This window comes from Leptonotus elevatus, chromosome 3, assembly GCF_054856555.1.
Source record: "Leptonotus elevatus isolate MCC_2025b chromosome 3, RoL_Lele_1.0, whole genome shotgun sequence".
In the NCBI taxonomy this organism is placed as follows: Eukaryota; Metazoa; Chordata; class Actinopteri; order Syngnathiformes; family Syngnathidae; genus Leptonotus; species Leptonotus elevatus.
The window spans coordinates 14,838,270-14,854,451 of NC_141241.1; the positions used below are offsets into that span (position 1 = coordinate 14,838,270).

Here is a 16,182-nt window from a genome sequence, read left to right on the forward strand (position 1 = left end):
AGAGAGAGAGAGAGAGAGAGATATGAAAGGGAAAGAGAGGCTCGAGGGGCGTGATTCTTCCGAAGGCGGCAGGCAGCCAACAACAACAGCCGACTCCAGTAGGTCGGCACAGGAAGGGAGTTAGGGAAAAGGGGGGGGGGGGGGGTGTTTTGGATGAGTGTTTAGTGTGGATCTATATGTGTGTGAAAGAGTGAGCGGGGAGGCTGTTAAAAACTCTCATGCGTGCACCCTGGGCTGCTCAAGCGCTCCCCGTTTGTTGTTTCCCGAGCCAGAAGGCTTTTGACTGGACCGATCCCAGGGGAGTCGTTACTCCACATTACATTCCTTTCCCATTATTCCAGGCATCCCTTTATGAGCAGCAACATCCTCTGATTCGTTTGGCCTTTCCTCTTGCCCCCGATGTTCTGTGTTTTTATTCTCATTACTTTGCTGCTGTTGCTCATGCTGAGGTGTGAGATGGCGATGAAGCTGAGGGCTCTGTTCTTTGATGCTTACTCATGTATACGCTTCAAACCAGTCATTCTCAACCACTGGGGATGTGGCGGTAGCTCCCATTTAATGAGTTTGATTAAATCGCACACTTATGCGAGCATATTATCTCAGTTAAAAAAAAAAAATACATTCAATGCAAAACATTCTTAAATACGTAAGGGATCAAAGGTCACAGACATTCAATGTTTTATTATGGCCTTGTCTCCAAAAATGTCTCCAGATTCTCTGAATCTCTTAAAGTATCATGTACTGTAGATGATGAAATTCCTAAATTCCTTAAATTGCATGTAGAAAAAACTTTTGCTCATTTAGTTATTCACAAAATGATGAGCTTTGTCCTTTTTGGGGGGGGCAAACTGAGCCGTTCAAGGATGAAAACTATTAAAATTAAAAATTGTTATCGCCTGACTCCCCTAATTTTAAATGATCTTTTCTTTAAAAAAATATATATATTAAAAATTTTTAAAAATAATTAAAATTATTTTATTTTATTTTATTTTTAAAGAAAATATTTTTTTAAATCGGGGGTGTCAGGCAATTAATTTTTTTAAATTGTAATTAATCGCATGACTTCACCAGTTAACTCACAATTAATCACAAATTTTATATCTGCTCTAAATGTACAAAAAAAACCATTCTAAGTTTTCATACACTTGTTAACAAAAGTGGGAAAAAAATTAAACTAATAGAAATAGTTCAAATGAATTTATGACGTCTATAGCCGTCAATGGCAGTGAATGAGTTAAGATGGTCACCTGTGAATTTTTCACAACAGGTGTTTTTGAAGATTTCTCTACTTTTTCAGTCTTTTACCTCTATCCGAGCTTTTTTGGAACGCACTGCAGGCATCCAATTCAAAATGAGAGAATATTTGCAACAACAAAAACAAATACCTTCTATGAGTTTGAACATAATTGTATTCTGTTTGATTGACATTTTCCACATTGTACCAATTCCATTGGAAATTGTGTTTTTTTTTACAATACAGGAAAGATTTGTAGCACTGTGTCATATAACTAAGAACGGGACAGCAACCTGAATTGGCCTGCAAACATCTGCTATGGGGAACAGGTGTCACGGCCTCTCCAGTTCCTCATCTGATGACCATGCCTCTCCTTCAATTCCTTTATATGTTCTGTCAATCTTCCCATTCTCCTTCTTGTGGGTCTGTGCGACTTGAGAAGAGAGGAATGTTCCCAAGGAGTATGTCAAGACTTTTCAAGGAGAGCCGGAGCGGGGCATCGAGCCTCAGGCAATTCAAGTGGCGTCACATTGACTGACATGTACAGGTGAAAGTGAATTGGGTCAACCTTGCGCCACTGAGGGCAGGCTTCATTCATTTGCAGTGTATTTTAGCAGCAAAGGTTTTTGTCACACTTCAGGTTTTTTGTTGTTGTTGAAAAACAACTCAGCAGGAGAATACAGTTAAGAACACACACAGGCCTACACTGATCAAAATGTTTTTTTTCCCCTCCTTTTTTTTTGTGTGCAAGGAAACACATTCTTCAGTCGCACCTCTGACCTTGGAGAGAGGCAAAAAATCCTGGCGAAATAACTGAACAAATAAACAAGTAGGAGAAAGCGCAGGCCTCGATACTCAGAGGTTGCATTTTTTCTCTTGTGTGTGAAGTGTGCGTGACACGCTTCATTGTTGCCGTGGGCTCAAGATAATCAAACACTTCCACTCATATCTTCAAAGATGCCCATATTGTAACAATTAATGAATATCCACATCCATCGTTGAAATGCTTTAAGTCCACCATGTGTGAGGACGCCTGGTCGACTGACGGCTCTTCATGAGGGAATTGAACTGCTGACTCTTTGGCTGGCTCGACTTCCTGTGTCACCTCCCTGCAAAGGCACAAACACTCTCTTGTTCCTGCCTGGCCGGATGCAGAGATGTGACTGGCAGCAAAGCGCCGCTGTTATTTCTGGCACCAAAAAGTGTCACTGTCTCTCAGAACACAATGGTGCGCTAAACTAAACAATTATAGACTCAAGGTTGTCTTTCTTTTACTGGAATTTTTTTTTTTTTTTGGAATGGAACAAGTTTGATTAAAAGCAGGTGAAATCCGCCATCCTCAAACTGTCCACTAGATGTCTCTAAACTTGTCCTCTGTGCTCATCGACTCACCTGATCATGGTTCTCTGATCTAATTGCTAAAATGTCCTTTCATTTGTGCTGGTCCCTTTCCCGTGTTGACTGTCAGTTTGTTGTCCTTTCACTAGCTGACCTTTCCTCGGCTCATCAATTTGCAAAGTTCGAGTTCTTTCTGTTTAAACGTTTTGTTTGTTTGTTTGCTAAAGCCATATTTACGTGTCATTTTGCCTCATTTAATCCTTTTTCTTCTTCTTCTTCCTCACAATCTTGTTCAACTTGTATAGAGTTATGAGGTGTGCCGGAAGGGTTCAAGGACTGGTCTCACAGTGGATATCAAACCCAAACTGAGAATGAGCAAACAAACCCTTCAATTTGTTGAATGACAGTGTGTAATATTTAGTTTTGCCATCTAGTGGTGAACTAATAGAATGCAATGACCTAAGATCTAAGCGCGTGCATTTTGAAGCATGTGCACTACGGTGCCTCAGAAAGACCACACTTTGCAAGCCTACTACGTTCGCTAAGTTTGTCTCCTTCAGGTATCCGTAGCAGAAAGATGGCGGCCTCCTGAATATGTACGTTGATGTGATGCAACTTTTTTTTGTGTGCGAATGATTGAAATTGTGAATCGTGCTTATTATTTCCCCATTAGATGGCACTAAATTCATTTGTGCTTTCAGAAGTGTGTTCCCAAGATATTGAAAATCCAAACATTTCTACACACTGTCTCTAAAAGTCAAACATTAAACACATGAACTTGATCAAATGTGTTATGCTGGATTCTTGCTACTTTGAATGCGAGTCGGCTTACTTCACTTAACTTCTGTTATTTTAACATTCTCTTCATCGTCCCTTGTTCTTTTGAAACACGTGATATAAAAAAAAAACTCCCACGGAGAAAAAACAGAAGTCTTGTATTACAGCATACAGTACATGATGGCTGTTTGAACAAATTGTCATGACATTCAAAGCGTACACATTTGATATCTTCACAATTGTATGCTACTTAATATTTAATAAATGCAGCAATACTGCCAATATTCTATGAACGAACATTGCGTTACATTTTCCTCACTGATGTTCAATAGATGTTTCTCCTGTGGAGTAAGAAGTCATTTTTTCACAATGATAAAAAAATAAAATAACGTATCCCATATGGCCATGAAAGCACCATACGCACACATGCAAGATCCCATAAGTAATCCTGTGTGCTCAGAATACTCATGCAACGTATGTCTGATATATTGTCCACTATGGAATCAGATGTATTTATGAGCTGTTTTCTCCGTTTGAGGCCTTGACTATCAGAAATGAGTCTAAATCATGTGAGTATTTTTTGACCTTCAGGCACAGTCGGCATGTAACATGGCAATCGCTGATTAAGTCAAGCCAAGTCATCTTTATTTATATATAGTATATATATATATATATATATATATATATATATATATATATATATATATATTATGCATGCAAACAAAATTAAGTCGACAAATCAAATAAATAAAAGGACTGAAACTCCCAAAAATGGGTTTCCAGTGTCATCTGATCTGAATACGTCTTCTGTGCAGTGTATTGTAACGTCTGCACTCCCGTCTGGCCCATGTCATCACCTGTTGATAAAACTCAGTCAACAAAAGTATTTTTTGGAGGTGTTTTATTCAAACCACCCTTGCTTCTTTGTTTCCATCTTTTTTTCTTATTTTTTTATCAAGTCAGCTTTACATAGAGCTTGCATATACCCTCTTCTAGTCTCGAGTCCTTAAAGATCATTGTCCTATAGTAATAACTTACATATCTAATCTTACTTTTGATAAATAACCCCTCCTAAAAGTAAGATTTTTCTTTAAAATTGCCTGAAATTAATGGCAATTTTCCATTCTTATAATGTCTCATACTTGCTGATTGTAAAACGGCCACAAGAGGGCGGCTGATCCTGGTCTCAGCTGCTATCCCGAGTACTGATACCTGAAATAAGCCTAGTATCGGCCCAATACTGATACCTAGTATCGGCACCTGCCCATCTCTAAACAAAACAATGCATAGACCACCAGTATGGCGGCTGCAGGTGTGTCCACGGGAAAATGACTTTATTATCCTGCTTTAAGGTGATTTTAAGACTTAAAATGATTTAATCTAGTGGAAATTTCTCTCAGACATAAGCTAAATAAAGAATAATTGAGACAATAACTTTCATATTTACTTGGTGTCACGTAGACTAATATAAGCTTGCCAAGTAATACATTCAGTAAATACGTTTAAGTATATATAGGCAAATTGCAGGAGTGCTTGAAAAGGGTGGTGCAGCACCGATATTTGACACTGTGAGGCGGTGTTGTAAACATGACATGAATTTAATTGTATCATTATGATGGCTATAATTAAATGTAATGACAGCACGAACCATGATTGATTTGGGAATGTTTACACGGGGTTAAGTGCACTACTTTTTCTCTACTATTGTTGAACTTGTTTCTTTTCTCAATTTGGAGGCCTTCCACTTGTGTGGCATTTTCCCTGTTTGTTGATATGAACTCGCATGCTTGAAGTGGCAAAAGTGAGAAGGGCAGATGTTACGCACGAACGTACGTAAAAAAATCAAATAATTGAATGGTTCAATAAATCACTATTTTCTCAAGTTGCATTATAGAAATATCTCCCACTGTCTCAACATTAATACTGAACAACAACATGTCAAAAAAAAAAAATACTGTAAGAGTCGGATAAGTCACGGAAAAGCGACTTCCCCTGTGAATCACACATGTTGAGTGGCAATCAATTCCGTGCATGCTTGCAGCTGTGTGTTGACGCATGCGGGAAGCGTGCACGAGTGTTTGCTCACAATCTCCCGAATCACAAGTGTGGGGAGGCTCTCGAAGAAGGAGGGTGGGGGGGTCGTGTGTGTGTGTGTCGGGGGGTTGCCTTTGGGGGGTGTCTCGGCGGGTGCCGTGGCTCTGGGATGGCGCTGAGGCTGAGTACAGTGTGAGCGAGTTCGCGGCCAAACTTTGTGGAGCGGAGGCAGCAAAAGTTCGCTGGGGGAGGCTGAGTCGCGATCCCGCTGGCTTCCGCTGTCATGTCCCTCCTGGACCTCCCGCGCGAACTAACATATGGACTACAAACTACAAAGTCCTTCGTGGATTGTTGTCTCGCTGAAGTGGATTTATCCGTGGGAGATACAAGTCACCGCGTTGCTGCTGTGGCTGCACGCTGCTGCAGTTTCAATGGATTGTGGTCTCTCTTATCATGCATTGCTTAACTTGGAGATAAGCGAGGGAGCATGAGGACTTGTACCATGTAGCCCTGTGTCGGTTCTTTTTTTTTTTTCACGCAATGCATTCCCCCGGTGACAAGGAACTGGAGCTCATATCTCGGAAACACCGACTCATGGCTGCGGCCATGCCCGGCGAGGAGAGCCCTTTGCCGGTCAACACTTCCAGAGCTGACCGCAACGGCCTGGGGGGACTGGTGCACTGTTTTATATGTGGCAGCGGAGTCACGGCAGGGAAGGAGCTGAGGTTACAAGTGACCTATCAAAAGGAACGCTACCCGTTTTTCCCGTTCCTACAGAACCAGGAGCCAGCTCCGGGTGCGAGTGAGCTGAGCCCGGAGGGTCACGCGCTGGTGTGCGCCGTGTGTCACTGTTTCCTCGCGGAGCAGTGGAACTCCTTCGAGAGGGGCAGGACGCCCATCGAGAAGCGCATGTACTGGCTGAAGCGACCCTACCAGTGCGACTCTCGGCGGGTCCCGCAGGAGTGGAACATCTCCTACGAGCTGGAGAGGAGGATCAGCACCGGCAGCCACAATTACGACGGGGGCGCCGAGTCTGACTTCTCGTCCTTTTCTGACAACATGTCAGACCAGGAGATGGATGTGGTGGACAGGGGCGGCGTGAGTAAGGACAAGTGCCCGAAAGCAGCCGGTAAATCGCAGAGAGATGGTAGCGTTAAAAACAGCCCTGAATCCCCAAGGACTGTCCCCCGGTACACGGTGGGGGTCTACGGCACGGAGGGATCACCCAAACCGGAAAGTTTGCCTCCGACTAGACGTGCACCTAAAGTTTTGAATAACATATGTCAGTCATCATATTTGGCAAAGTTCCAGGAGAGCGCCCCCCAGCGGTGCCATGACAACCATTTCTTGGACGCACCTGTGCAGGACCACGGGGTGATTATGCGCAACAGGTCGTGGCTGGAGGAGGGGAACTCGATCCAGCGTGGAGCTGACAACAGCTGCGTCTCACCCGGGTATCCTCACCCCAACTCAAAATGTAATCGGGATATTCCGCGAGGCATCAACTCGGATGAAGATGAGATTAACATCACAAGCGATGAAGACAGGGACAGTCGCAAAAATGTCAAACATCGCGGAGCTGCCGGTGACCTTTTGACCCGAAAGGTAGCACAACTGCACCACGCGGCAGAGTCAAACGCAGACGGACGCGCGTGCTTTATCTGTGGCGCTGAGCTCGCTCGAGGTGGGAGCTATAAAGTCAGCGTTCAAAAGCAGGAAACGGCACAAGGGGAACCCTTCTTTCCCTTCCTGTGGCTGCACAGCCCCCCTCCAGGTGCGTTAGCCATCAGCCCAGCAGGTGCGACCCTGGTGTGCGGCAGCTGTCACGGCTCACTCATGCAGCAGTGGCACAACTTCCAACAGGCTGACGTTCCCGTGCTTCAGCGCCTCTACGTTGTCCCGCTCAACCCGACCGCCGCGGCCCTGCAGGGCAAAGCCACCAAGCCGACGGAGTTCGACACGAAAGGTCACCGTGAGGCCTGTTTCCTGTGCGGTCAGGAGATGGGCGCGGATAAAGTAGTGCACGCTCAAGCTGGCGTGGGCAAATCTCGCGGGGTGATGTATTTCCCCTTCATCAACATGCTCCCCTGTCCGCCAAACGCCCAGCCAATGAGAAACGGGCGTGTGCACTGCTGCTCACAGTGCCTTTTAATCCTCGAGGACATCTGGAGTGCTTATCGCCTTTGTCTCAGCGAGGATCTCATCACCTCCGTTAGCTCCTTCCTGATCAGGTATCACTCGGTCATGGCTATTGACGGGTTCGGATCTGTTCGTTCCCAGACCGGGGTGTCTTCTGAGATCTCCGTGTGCTACTTGTGTGGCTCCGAGTTATCCGCCGGATGCGAGTTCCAGCTTCATGTCAACCCGCCTGGACGTTGCGGCGAGAAGGAGCCGTTCTTCCCTTTCCTCACCGTGCACCCACCTGCTCCTCGAGCCAAGCCGGTTGACGCCACAGGCCTGGTGTCGGCCTGCGCTCTCTGCTACCACGACCTGCTCAGTCAGTGGGCGCAGCATGAGGGCAGAGGCCCGGGTCCGTCCGCGCCCTCGACACCGTCCACCTCGGGCTCGTCCAGCTCTCCTTGGGCCCGCCAGTACACCTGCGAGGCCTTTGCGTGCTTCTTCTGCAGGCGGGAGCAGCGCAGGCAAGGGAGGATGTGCCTGGTGACTGTGGCCAGGCTTCCTGTTTTTCTCTACGCGCCGCGCAGCGCTCGCACGCTCCTGGTGGATGATGGACGGAGGCTGATGGTCGGCTCGTGTGTGGATTGTAAGGCCATGGTGCAGGTGGGTCGGAGCGTACAGCAGGACGGGGAGAGAGAAGAGCCGCGGTTAACCTCGCCACAGCCTGGACAACAGGTTGGTCATTTTGAAATATTTCTATTCAACATTCTGCTTAGTGCTGTCACTATCGAATATTTGTTATTATCGATTAATCGACTATTTGGATTCATTTTAATTTTGCAGATTACAATAGCAGTTTCCCCTGATTACTGTTTATTGACCAGTGATTGGTATTTATTTCGTACTTCTTATTCGTATAGTGCAGGTGTGTCCCAACTCGGTCCTCGAGGGCCGGAGTCCTGCAGGTTTTGGATGTGTCCCTGCTCCAACGCACCTGTTCCCAATAACAGGATTGTTATCAGGCTTATGCAGCGCTTGCATCCAAAACCGGCAGGACTCGGGCCCTCGAGGAAAGAGTTTGGACGCCATAGGTCAGAGGTGACAAATCCAGGTCCAGAAAGTAAAAACCCTGCCAAAGTTTGGGTTTAGCCCCTGATGCTATCTAGTTAGCTTGCTCCCTAAAAGGTGAACAGGCACCATGGGAGCTAGCTAAGGAGCTAGCTAAAAGGTAAACAAGCACCATGGGAGCTAGCTAGAGAGCTAGCTAGCTAGCACCTGGGGCTAAAGACACTGTGGCAGGGTTTTTACTTTCTGGACCTGGATTTGCCACCTCTGCTAATGGTATAGTTATAAAAAAAAGAAAAGTGTATTGATGTTGTACTGTGTTACCGGTTCGGTCATTCTTTTCCAAAGTAAAAACATATGTTTATTAATGTTTTACTTTGATTAAACAGAAGATAATCAGTCTCCAAAAGATTACTCGATTATTAAAATATTTGTAGTAATTTGATAATCGATTACTTGTCAATTTAATCGATCAATTTTGACAGCTCAAATTCTGCTTTTATGCTCCCTAATTGCCCCACGCTGTGAAGTTTGTTTGTCCTGGTGTGACCTTGGAGTTTCACAAGTGACGATGTTGACAATTGCTGTCACTTTCATGCTGTCATGAAAGTGCTTGTTTCTCCTTCATGTGTTTGTGTTTGAAACGGCAATCGACAGCTTGTTTAGGAACCTCACACAGTGTTATTGTGTGTAAGAGAGTTCGGGGCCACTTATGTGGATTACGATGACGCAAACTTCAACAAACCTCTGCGAAAGCTTAAAATCGATATGAGATCCGAAGACCAACGCCTGCATTGAGTTTATTTGATCAAGCGCGACGGAGTACGTCTCACATTTGGCTGTCCGTGTTGTTGAAATGTTGATGGATGTTGTTTTCTCAAAATACATTACATAACTCATCCTTAAGAACTGCCATTGTTATTGAACAAGGACAATACGACTTGTAGCAAAGTCTTATTGCATGTGAAGCTTCCAAAATAATAGACTCATCTTGCTATCCATCTCATATCAAAATGTAAATATGAATCAAAAGTGTGATTTGATGCAGCTGTGTCAATACAGTACCATGCAAGCTATACATGTCTTGACTGATATATTTTCCTTTTATACACTATATGCGTCCTTCTATTTCTGATAATTGTTCTTGTGATATGACCATTAAGTATGACTGAAGCGAATTTAGCTGTTTTTGTGCACATTTATTTGCGATGCGTGTGAATATTCTCATTCACCCAAGGTCATTGTATCGTGCTTGTGCACTACGTCATCACGACATCAAACCATTGAGTGATTGATAGACTCGTCGCAGAATTTTGAATTGTCTTCTCCAGCCGATTGGGCGCCAGTGTATGTAAATAAAGCCTTTAGGACTGGACTAATATGTTCGGATCTCTTTGTTCTGAGCTACAGCTGTTTGAGGCTCTTTTGAGGGAATCCAGTCAGAAGACCGTTAGAATCATCAAGTCTGCTGGAGATAAAAGCCTGAAAAAGTTTCTCCTGGTCTCCTAGGAGATTACAGTACTTGCAGCAGAAAGCCAAAAGTGGCTGTGTTATCCTGATTTGAGATGAGAGCAATTGCGAGATCTACAGATGTGCATCGCTGAAGACAACATTCAATACACTTCCTCTTAAAAAAAAAAAAATAACTCTCCTACTTCACTCTGCTGCTCATTTTTATCCATGTTTTAATGTCACTCTTCCATCAGTAAAACCTGTAAAATTCCCATCCTGCTGTTTTAAAGCTGAGGGCGGAGAATGCAAATGGTGCTTTAATGAAGCGCCGAGGAGCCTTCAGACCGCCAGTTGGACTCGTGAACCGCTCTCTCATGCACACTGTTAGCGACTGTACAGCCTCGCAGGACATAAGACAAACATCTGTGGATGCCATTCGCACTCGGCAATCTCAAAATGGAAGCACGCTCACGCCAGCTGTCGGGAACTGTCCACCTCATTCTCGATCAGTCCCTCAAGATAACGACACTTGCACTTCTTTTAGAGCGCTTATTCAGATATGGGCGCAAAATTTCCTCCACTGGACTCGACTTGTTTATTTTTGCTGTGATTGTTGTTCTTGGCCTGCACATGCTGTCACACGTTCTCAGATGAGCTCATAGGGGGGTACTCCCAATATAGAGTCTAATTATGGGGCCGGCTTTTGCCCATTGAGACTGAGGTGTCGCGGTATGGGAGAAGTGTCACGCGTGGAAAGGTTTCGAGTTATCATTTTGGACCGGGCTAGCTCCAGGTGGCAAAGCTCCTTTTGGATTGTGTGAGCTAATAACTTGTATTAAGTGACATTGTCTCTGCTGGGAAGCGTGTATGTGTGTGTGTGTGTGTGAATGAGAAAGACAGGCTGCAGGGGACAGGTGCTTTGTTTGACAAGGTTTTTTAATGGCTTTTTCAAAAAATGTCAGGGTCTTAACTATTGTATTTAATTGACTAATATTAGCTCTTTTAAAATAGTAAAAAAAGAAAAGAAAAGCTCATTTAAAAAATCTGCAAAAAAAATTGTATTTATTAAGTCATTCACTGCCATTGACGACTATAAACGTCAAAAATTCTTTTGAACTATTTTTATTAGTTTCACTTTTTTTTTTACCACTTTTGTTAACTAGAGTATGAAAACCTAGAAAAAAATGTATTGTACATTTAGAACAGATAACAATTTTTTGATTAATCTTGAGCTAACTAGTGAAGTCATGTGATTAATTACAATTTTAAAAAATGTATCGCCTGATGAAGATTATTAAAAATTAGGGGCGTCAAACGATTACATTTTTTTATTGTAATTAATCGCATGACATCAATAGTTAACTCACGATTAATCACAAATTTTATATCCGTTCTAAATGTACAATAAAAAAAATTCTAGTTTGTCACACTCCCAACAATTTGAAACTAATAGTAAAAGTTCAAATTTTTGACGTCTATAGTCGTCAATGGCAGTGAATGAGTTAATACATAAACACTACAATATAAGGCAAACAACATATAATCTGTTTCATATTTTAACTGAAAGACACTCTCTCATGCTGGCAGTGGTGAGCGATGTCTACCATCCAGTGGTGAAGACTGTCAAAACATCGTAAGACTTCAGATCTAGTAAACATTTTTATTTAAATAAATTAACCGAGGGCCACTCTGAGTTTGGGCGTGGGTGGTCAGTTGCCCATGCCTGCTATACAGCACACCCCAAAAAAATAAAATAATCAAAATTCTACATCCTACCCAAATGCGCTCCTTTGGCTATGCTATTTAGCATCCATTCTAAGTGGTTCTATGTATAACTAACCATTAGCCAATGGTTCTAAATGGCTTATTCACTGACACCGCCCACTTCTGTAGTCTCTGAACCCCCAAAGAATTCCATATCAAATCATTTATTCGACACAATTCCACTAATGAACACTTAAAATAAGCCCAGTGGTGCACATTGGTGCTATATGGAACCAGAGATGCTAGCGATGCGTAATGGATGGGTGAGACCTAACCTGTCATATAGCATGTGTGTTTCCGAAGTGAGTGTGCTCTCACTGCAGGTCTGGTATCCTGTGCAGAGGGTTTCTTTCTGTCACAGGAAAAACATGCCAGCTTTCTAACAGCACCGCCAAGCAGGATTTACAGCGTAGCGGCAAAATGAGGGGGAGGTCAAAATTACACATGGGATCAGGAAGTGAAGCTGAAATGGGATATAAACAAATTAGCTAGCGTGAACAATTGGAAGTAAAAGAGACTAGAAACATTGAGGGCTGAGGGGGGATTAAAGGGGTTGAAACTGCATTCAGAAGAGAAATGAATCATGCTTTCATTCATTAAAAAACAAAAATGTTATGACATAATTCAATTTCACAGCAAATTCTCAAACATTCAGTTAACTTAATGTCAAATATCTTATACGCAGGTTAAAAGTTTGCCTCTATGCTTTAATCACTTGCTTTCTGTATGCATCCATTAGTCCTGCATTTTTTGCCCAGATTGGAGTATGTGCGTACAATACAGATGAAATTGAGGAGCGCCACAAAATGTATTCTTTGTCCCACTCTCTTCTTCTACTGTATGTATGTATTGACATAGTGCCCCCTTGTGTTGAGTTTGAGACATCACATGACGGAAATTTGCGGCAGGACTCAAAACCATGCAATTGGATGTTAAAATGTAAAAAGGTGTTCCTCTAGAAAATGAAACTTATGCCGTGGTCAAGAAATACAAAGTTTCTCAAACAATAAAACATATTAGTCCCTATTTTCGTAGACCGGTGCACATCAGCTTAAAAACTAGTTTACTATGTTTGGGAATTCGTCAGACCGTGCTGTTTGCCCCGGGCTCACCTGACAACACATGGCGACACAAATGCAGATTTCTGACATGTGAGTATCAAGTATCTGTACTTTGTATTGGCAAGTTGTACTGATGTCTGAAAAAAGTGACATCAGCGCATCCCTCGTCGCAGGCATGTAAAGAGTAACATTACAAAACGTTTGTGTCTATTTTTAGATTCAGTCTGAAGCAAAGGAAAATGGCGTAGCTTCATTAAATGTCAAAATACAGACCTCTGTCAATGCCAAACTGGTGACAAAATGTGATTTAAAAAACAAATTAAATCCTGCATGAAGGATGAGAATTAATTCCACTATAATGAGCAAACCAATGAAGTAATGTCAATTTTGCTGCTTTTTAGGTCACAACAGTCGAGTCTTGATTGAGTCAAACAAAATGGAATCTGATCAGCTATACAGTTTCACAGAAGCACATTGTGAATACAGCATATCTATGTCCTGTTAATAACCATTAAAAAGCATGGACTAGTCAGTTAAAAGTGGAGAATTACAATCCTTGTAATTACATAAGAGAAGCGATTAAAATTGCAAGTGTAATTAACTAAATATATTTCACATCCTGCATTTCAAAGAATGTCAACTTTCTGGCAAGTGAGTGAGATCTGGAGCGAGCTCATTGAGATTGAATCAAGGAAGTCCAGCCGAGATGTTTCTTCACTTCCTGTTGCCACAGAAAGGAATGCCATTGAGAGCAAAGAATATAAAGAATTAGCATGTCACGCTGCTGCTCTCGGCTTGTTGTGCCCCCCCCCCCCCCCCCCCCCCCCCCCCGTCCTGGCATTTAAGTCATGGGGAGACAATGGAATTAAATTGGTGTTCAGGGGCTTGACGTCAGAGCCTTGAGGGTCAGGATATCGTTCAGTTTGTATCTGGAAAATAATGACCTTTTGATCCAGTAGTGCAGGGGTGGACAATTAATATTCTCAAGGGGGACACGTGAGATAGTGGAATAGTTGTCAAAGGCTACACCAAAGCCTCAGATGTGTGTGATAGAGAGGGGGGGAGAGGGAGAGAGGGAGGGAGGGAGGGGGGAAGTGAGAGGGAGGGAGAGAGAGGGAGGGGAAAAGTGAGAGGGAGGGAGTGAGAGGGAGGGAGAGAGAGAGGGAGAATGAGAGAGAGGGAGGGGGGGAGTGAGAGGCAGGGGGAGAGTGAGTGAGGGAGGGAGGGAGAGAGTGAGGGAGGGAGGGAGAGAGTGAGTGAGGGAGGGAGGGAGAGAGAGGGAGAGGGGAAGGTGAGAGAGAGGGAGAGAGAGAGAAGGAGGGGGAGTGAGAGAGGGAGGGGAAGAGTGAGGGAGGGAGAGAGAGAGTGAGGGAGAGAGAGAGGGAGGGGAAAAGTGAGAGGGAGGGAGAGAGAGAGGGAGAATGAGAGAGAGGGAGGGGGGAGTGAGAGAGGCAGGGGGAGAGTGAGTGAGTGAGGGAGGGAGAGAGTGAGGGAGAGTGAGGGAGAGGGGAAGGTGAGAGAGAGGGAGAGAGAGAGAAGGAGGGGGAGTGAGAGAGGGAGGGGAAGAGTGAGGGAGGGAGAGAGAGAGAGAGAGAGAGAGGGAGAGAGAGGGGGGGTGGGAGAGAGAGAGAGAGGTGCCTTTATGATTACTTGTTGACTTCAATTTTATTGCCAATGAAACAAATAGCTTTGCTAATGCTGCCTTCATTCTCACTGGCCTCTATTTAAAAATAAAGTTCAAATCCAGTTGAATGGAGAATGATGACGAGAGCGACTGAGAGTTTGTTTGTTCTGGCACCAAAGGGAGGATATGATTGAATGAACGTGATGTTTGGTTTCTATAAAACAGTTCTTTGTTGCTGAGGGTTCTATACTGTACTTTATGTATTTATTGTATGCTTGATAATTACAGCCCGCCTATTGTGATGGCCAGTTTTTATTGGGAAAATAATTACATTACAGTACGTTTGGAAATGGAAAACAAGGGGTTTTGTGCCAGTTTGGTTGAAAGTAGAAATAAAGGGTTTATATATTTTTTTACTGTTCCGAGTCATGATTAAACCTCTCCAGAGTACAAATGCTATGGTCCCTCATATATTCCTAATGTGTTGCGTCATCCTCCATAAGGCCGTGAAGTAGCCTGCTAACTAGCAAACACAAAAGAAGAAAAACTAATATACTGTAGCACTCTGGATATTCCGCTCTCTTCAGGGGATTTTTCTGAAACAAGGGTGGTCTCATGGTAAGCACTCACACTTCTGAGGTTCATGGTTTGCCTGGATCCCGCCTTTCTTTGCATGCTTTATCGTGTGTGTTGTGTTCCTTTCACATTCCAAAACATCCAGTTAGGTTAATTGAAGATACTAAACTGTTCATAGTTGTGAATCCGAGTATGAATGGTTGTTTGTCATTGTCTGTCGTTGGTTGGTTGTGCTATCCTCTAGAAACCAGGACGTGGCCTGCCAAATTACAAATGATTGCCCTCACACACTTTTATCAATAGTTAAAAGGTCTCCACTAAATTTCCCCATTTGAAAATTTCTGTAAAACTAACACAAAGCAACTGAAATATTCCGTATGTATCAAAATACATAACTTAGTCTTTAAAAAAAAGTCAGCTAGCATAATGCTAACACAAAATGCGTACACCACAGACAAGCTAACGGATAAGCATCAATGTTGCGACACAGCAATATTCAAAGAACATTATTGGATGAAAATAAAACATTTTCCTCACAATTGTAAGATGTAATAGCATTAGCGAGTATCGCTACTTGGTGTGAGTATGTAAGTGCTTGTACTCATACTCGGTATACACATATTTTAATATATACTGCGTTTCCAATGGTGTGTTGATGCTTTAACTTAAGGCTGTTAGGCTGTGCTCCCCTGAAATGTAACGTCTGTGTTTCACAGTCGTAAATCAGCTTTAACTGGCGTAATTATAGAGGACAGAGTGCAAAGAAACTACAGCTCTCCGTTCTCCTCCAGCTGCCCTCTCGCCATTGCACGCACACACATATGCGAACCCTCGTCGGCACACACGCCCACACACGTAAAATATATCATCTTTGATCTGCATCTAAATTTGCAGCAGCTGCAAGTGTGTTTGTGCACACGTGCGTCCGCCAGGTGGTCGGCAGCACTGGCAGGTGTTTGCTCTCGTGCTCGCAAATGCAGCTGGATTGTGCCACAGCTGTCGGCGTGTATGGCCGATTGCGTGCGTGCGCGCGCGCGCGCGCGTGAGTGTGTGTGGTCACACAGTAGCCTATTACTGCTATTTTTAACATGTAACTTATGTTTGTAACTGTTGTTATTGGGTATTTCAATACTTTTCCC

At 43.6% G+C, this 16,182-nt stretch overlaps 1 protein-coding gene across 1 annotated transcript in view; it reads left to right on the plus strand.

Moving 5' to 3' along the window:
* Window positions 1–5,531: 5,531 nt before the first annotated feature.
* gse1b (Gse1 coiled-coil protein b) overlaps window positions 5,532–16,182 on the plus strand; it is a 183,392-nt gene continuing 172,741 nt past the window's right edge. Inside the window, exon 1 of the mRNA XM_086071139.1 lies at window positions 5,532–8,236. Coding sequence (XP_085927265.1) covers window positions 5,924–8,236 — 2,313 coding nt within the window. The 5' untranslated portion in view covers window positions 5,532–5,923. The remainder of the gene's footprint in view (window positions 8,237–16,182) is intronic.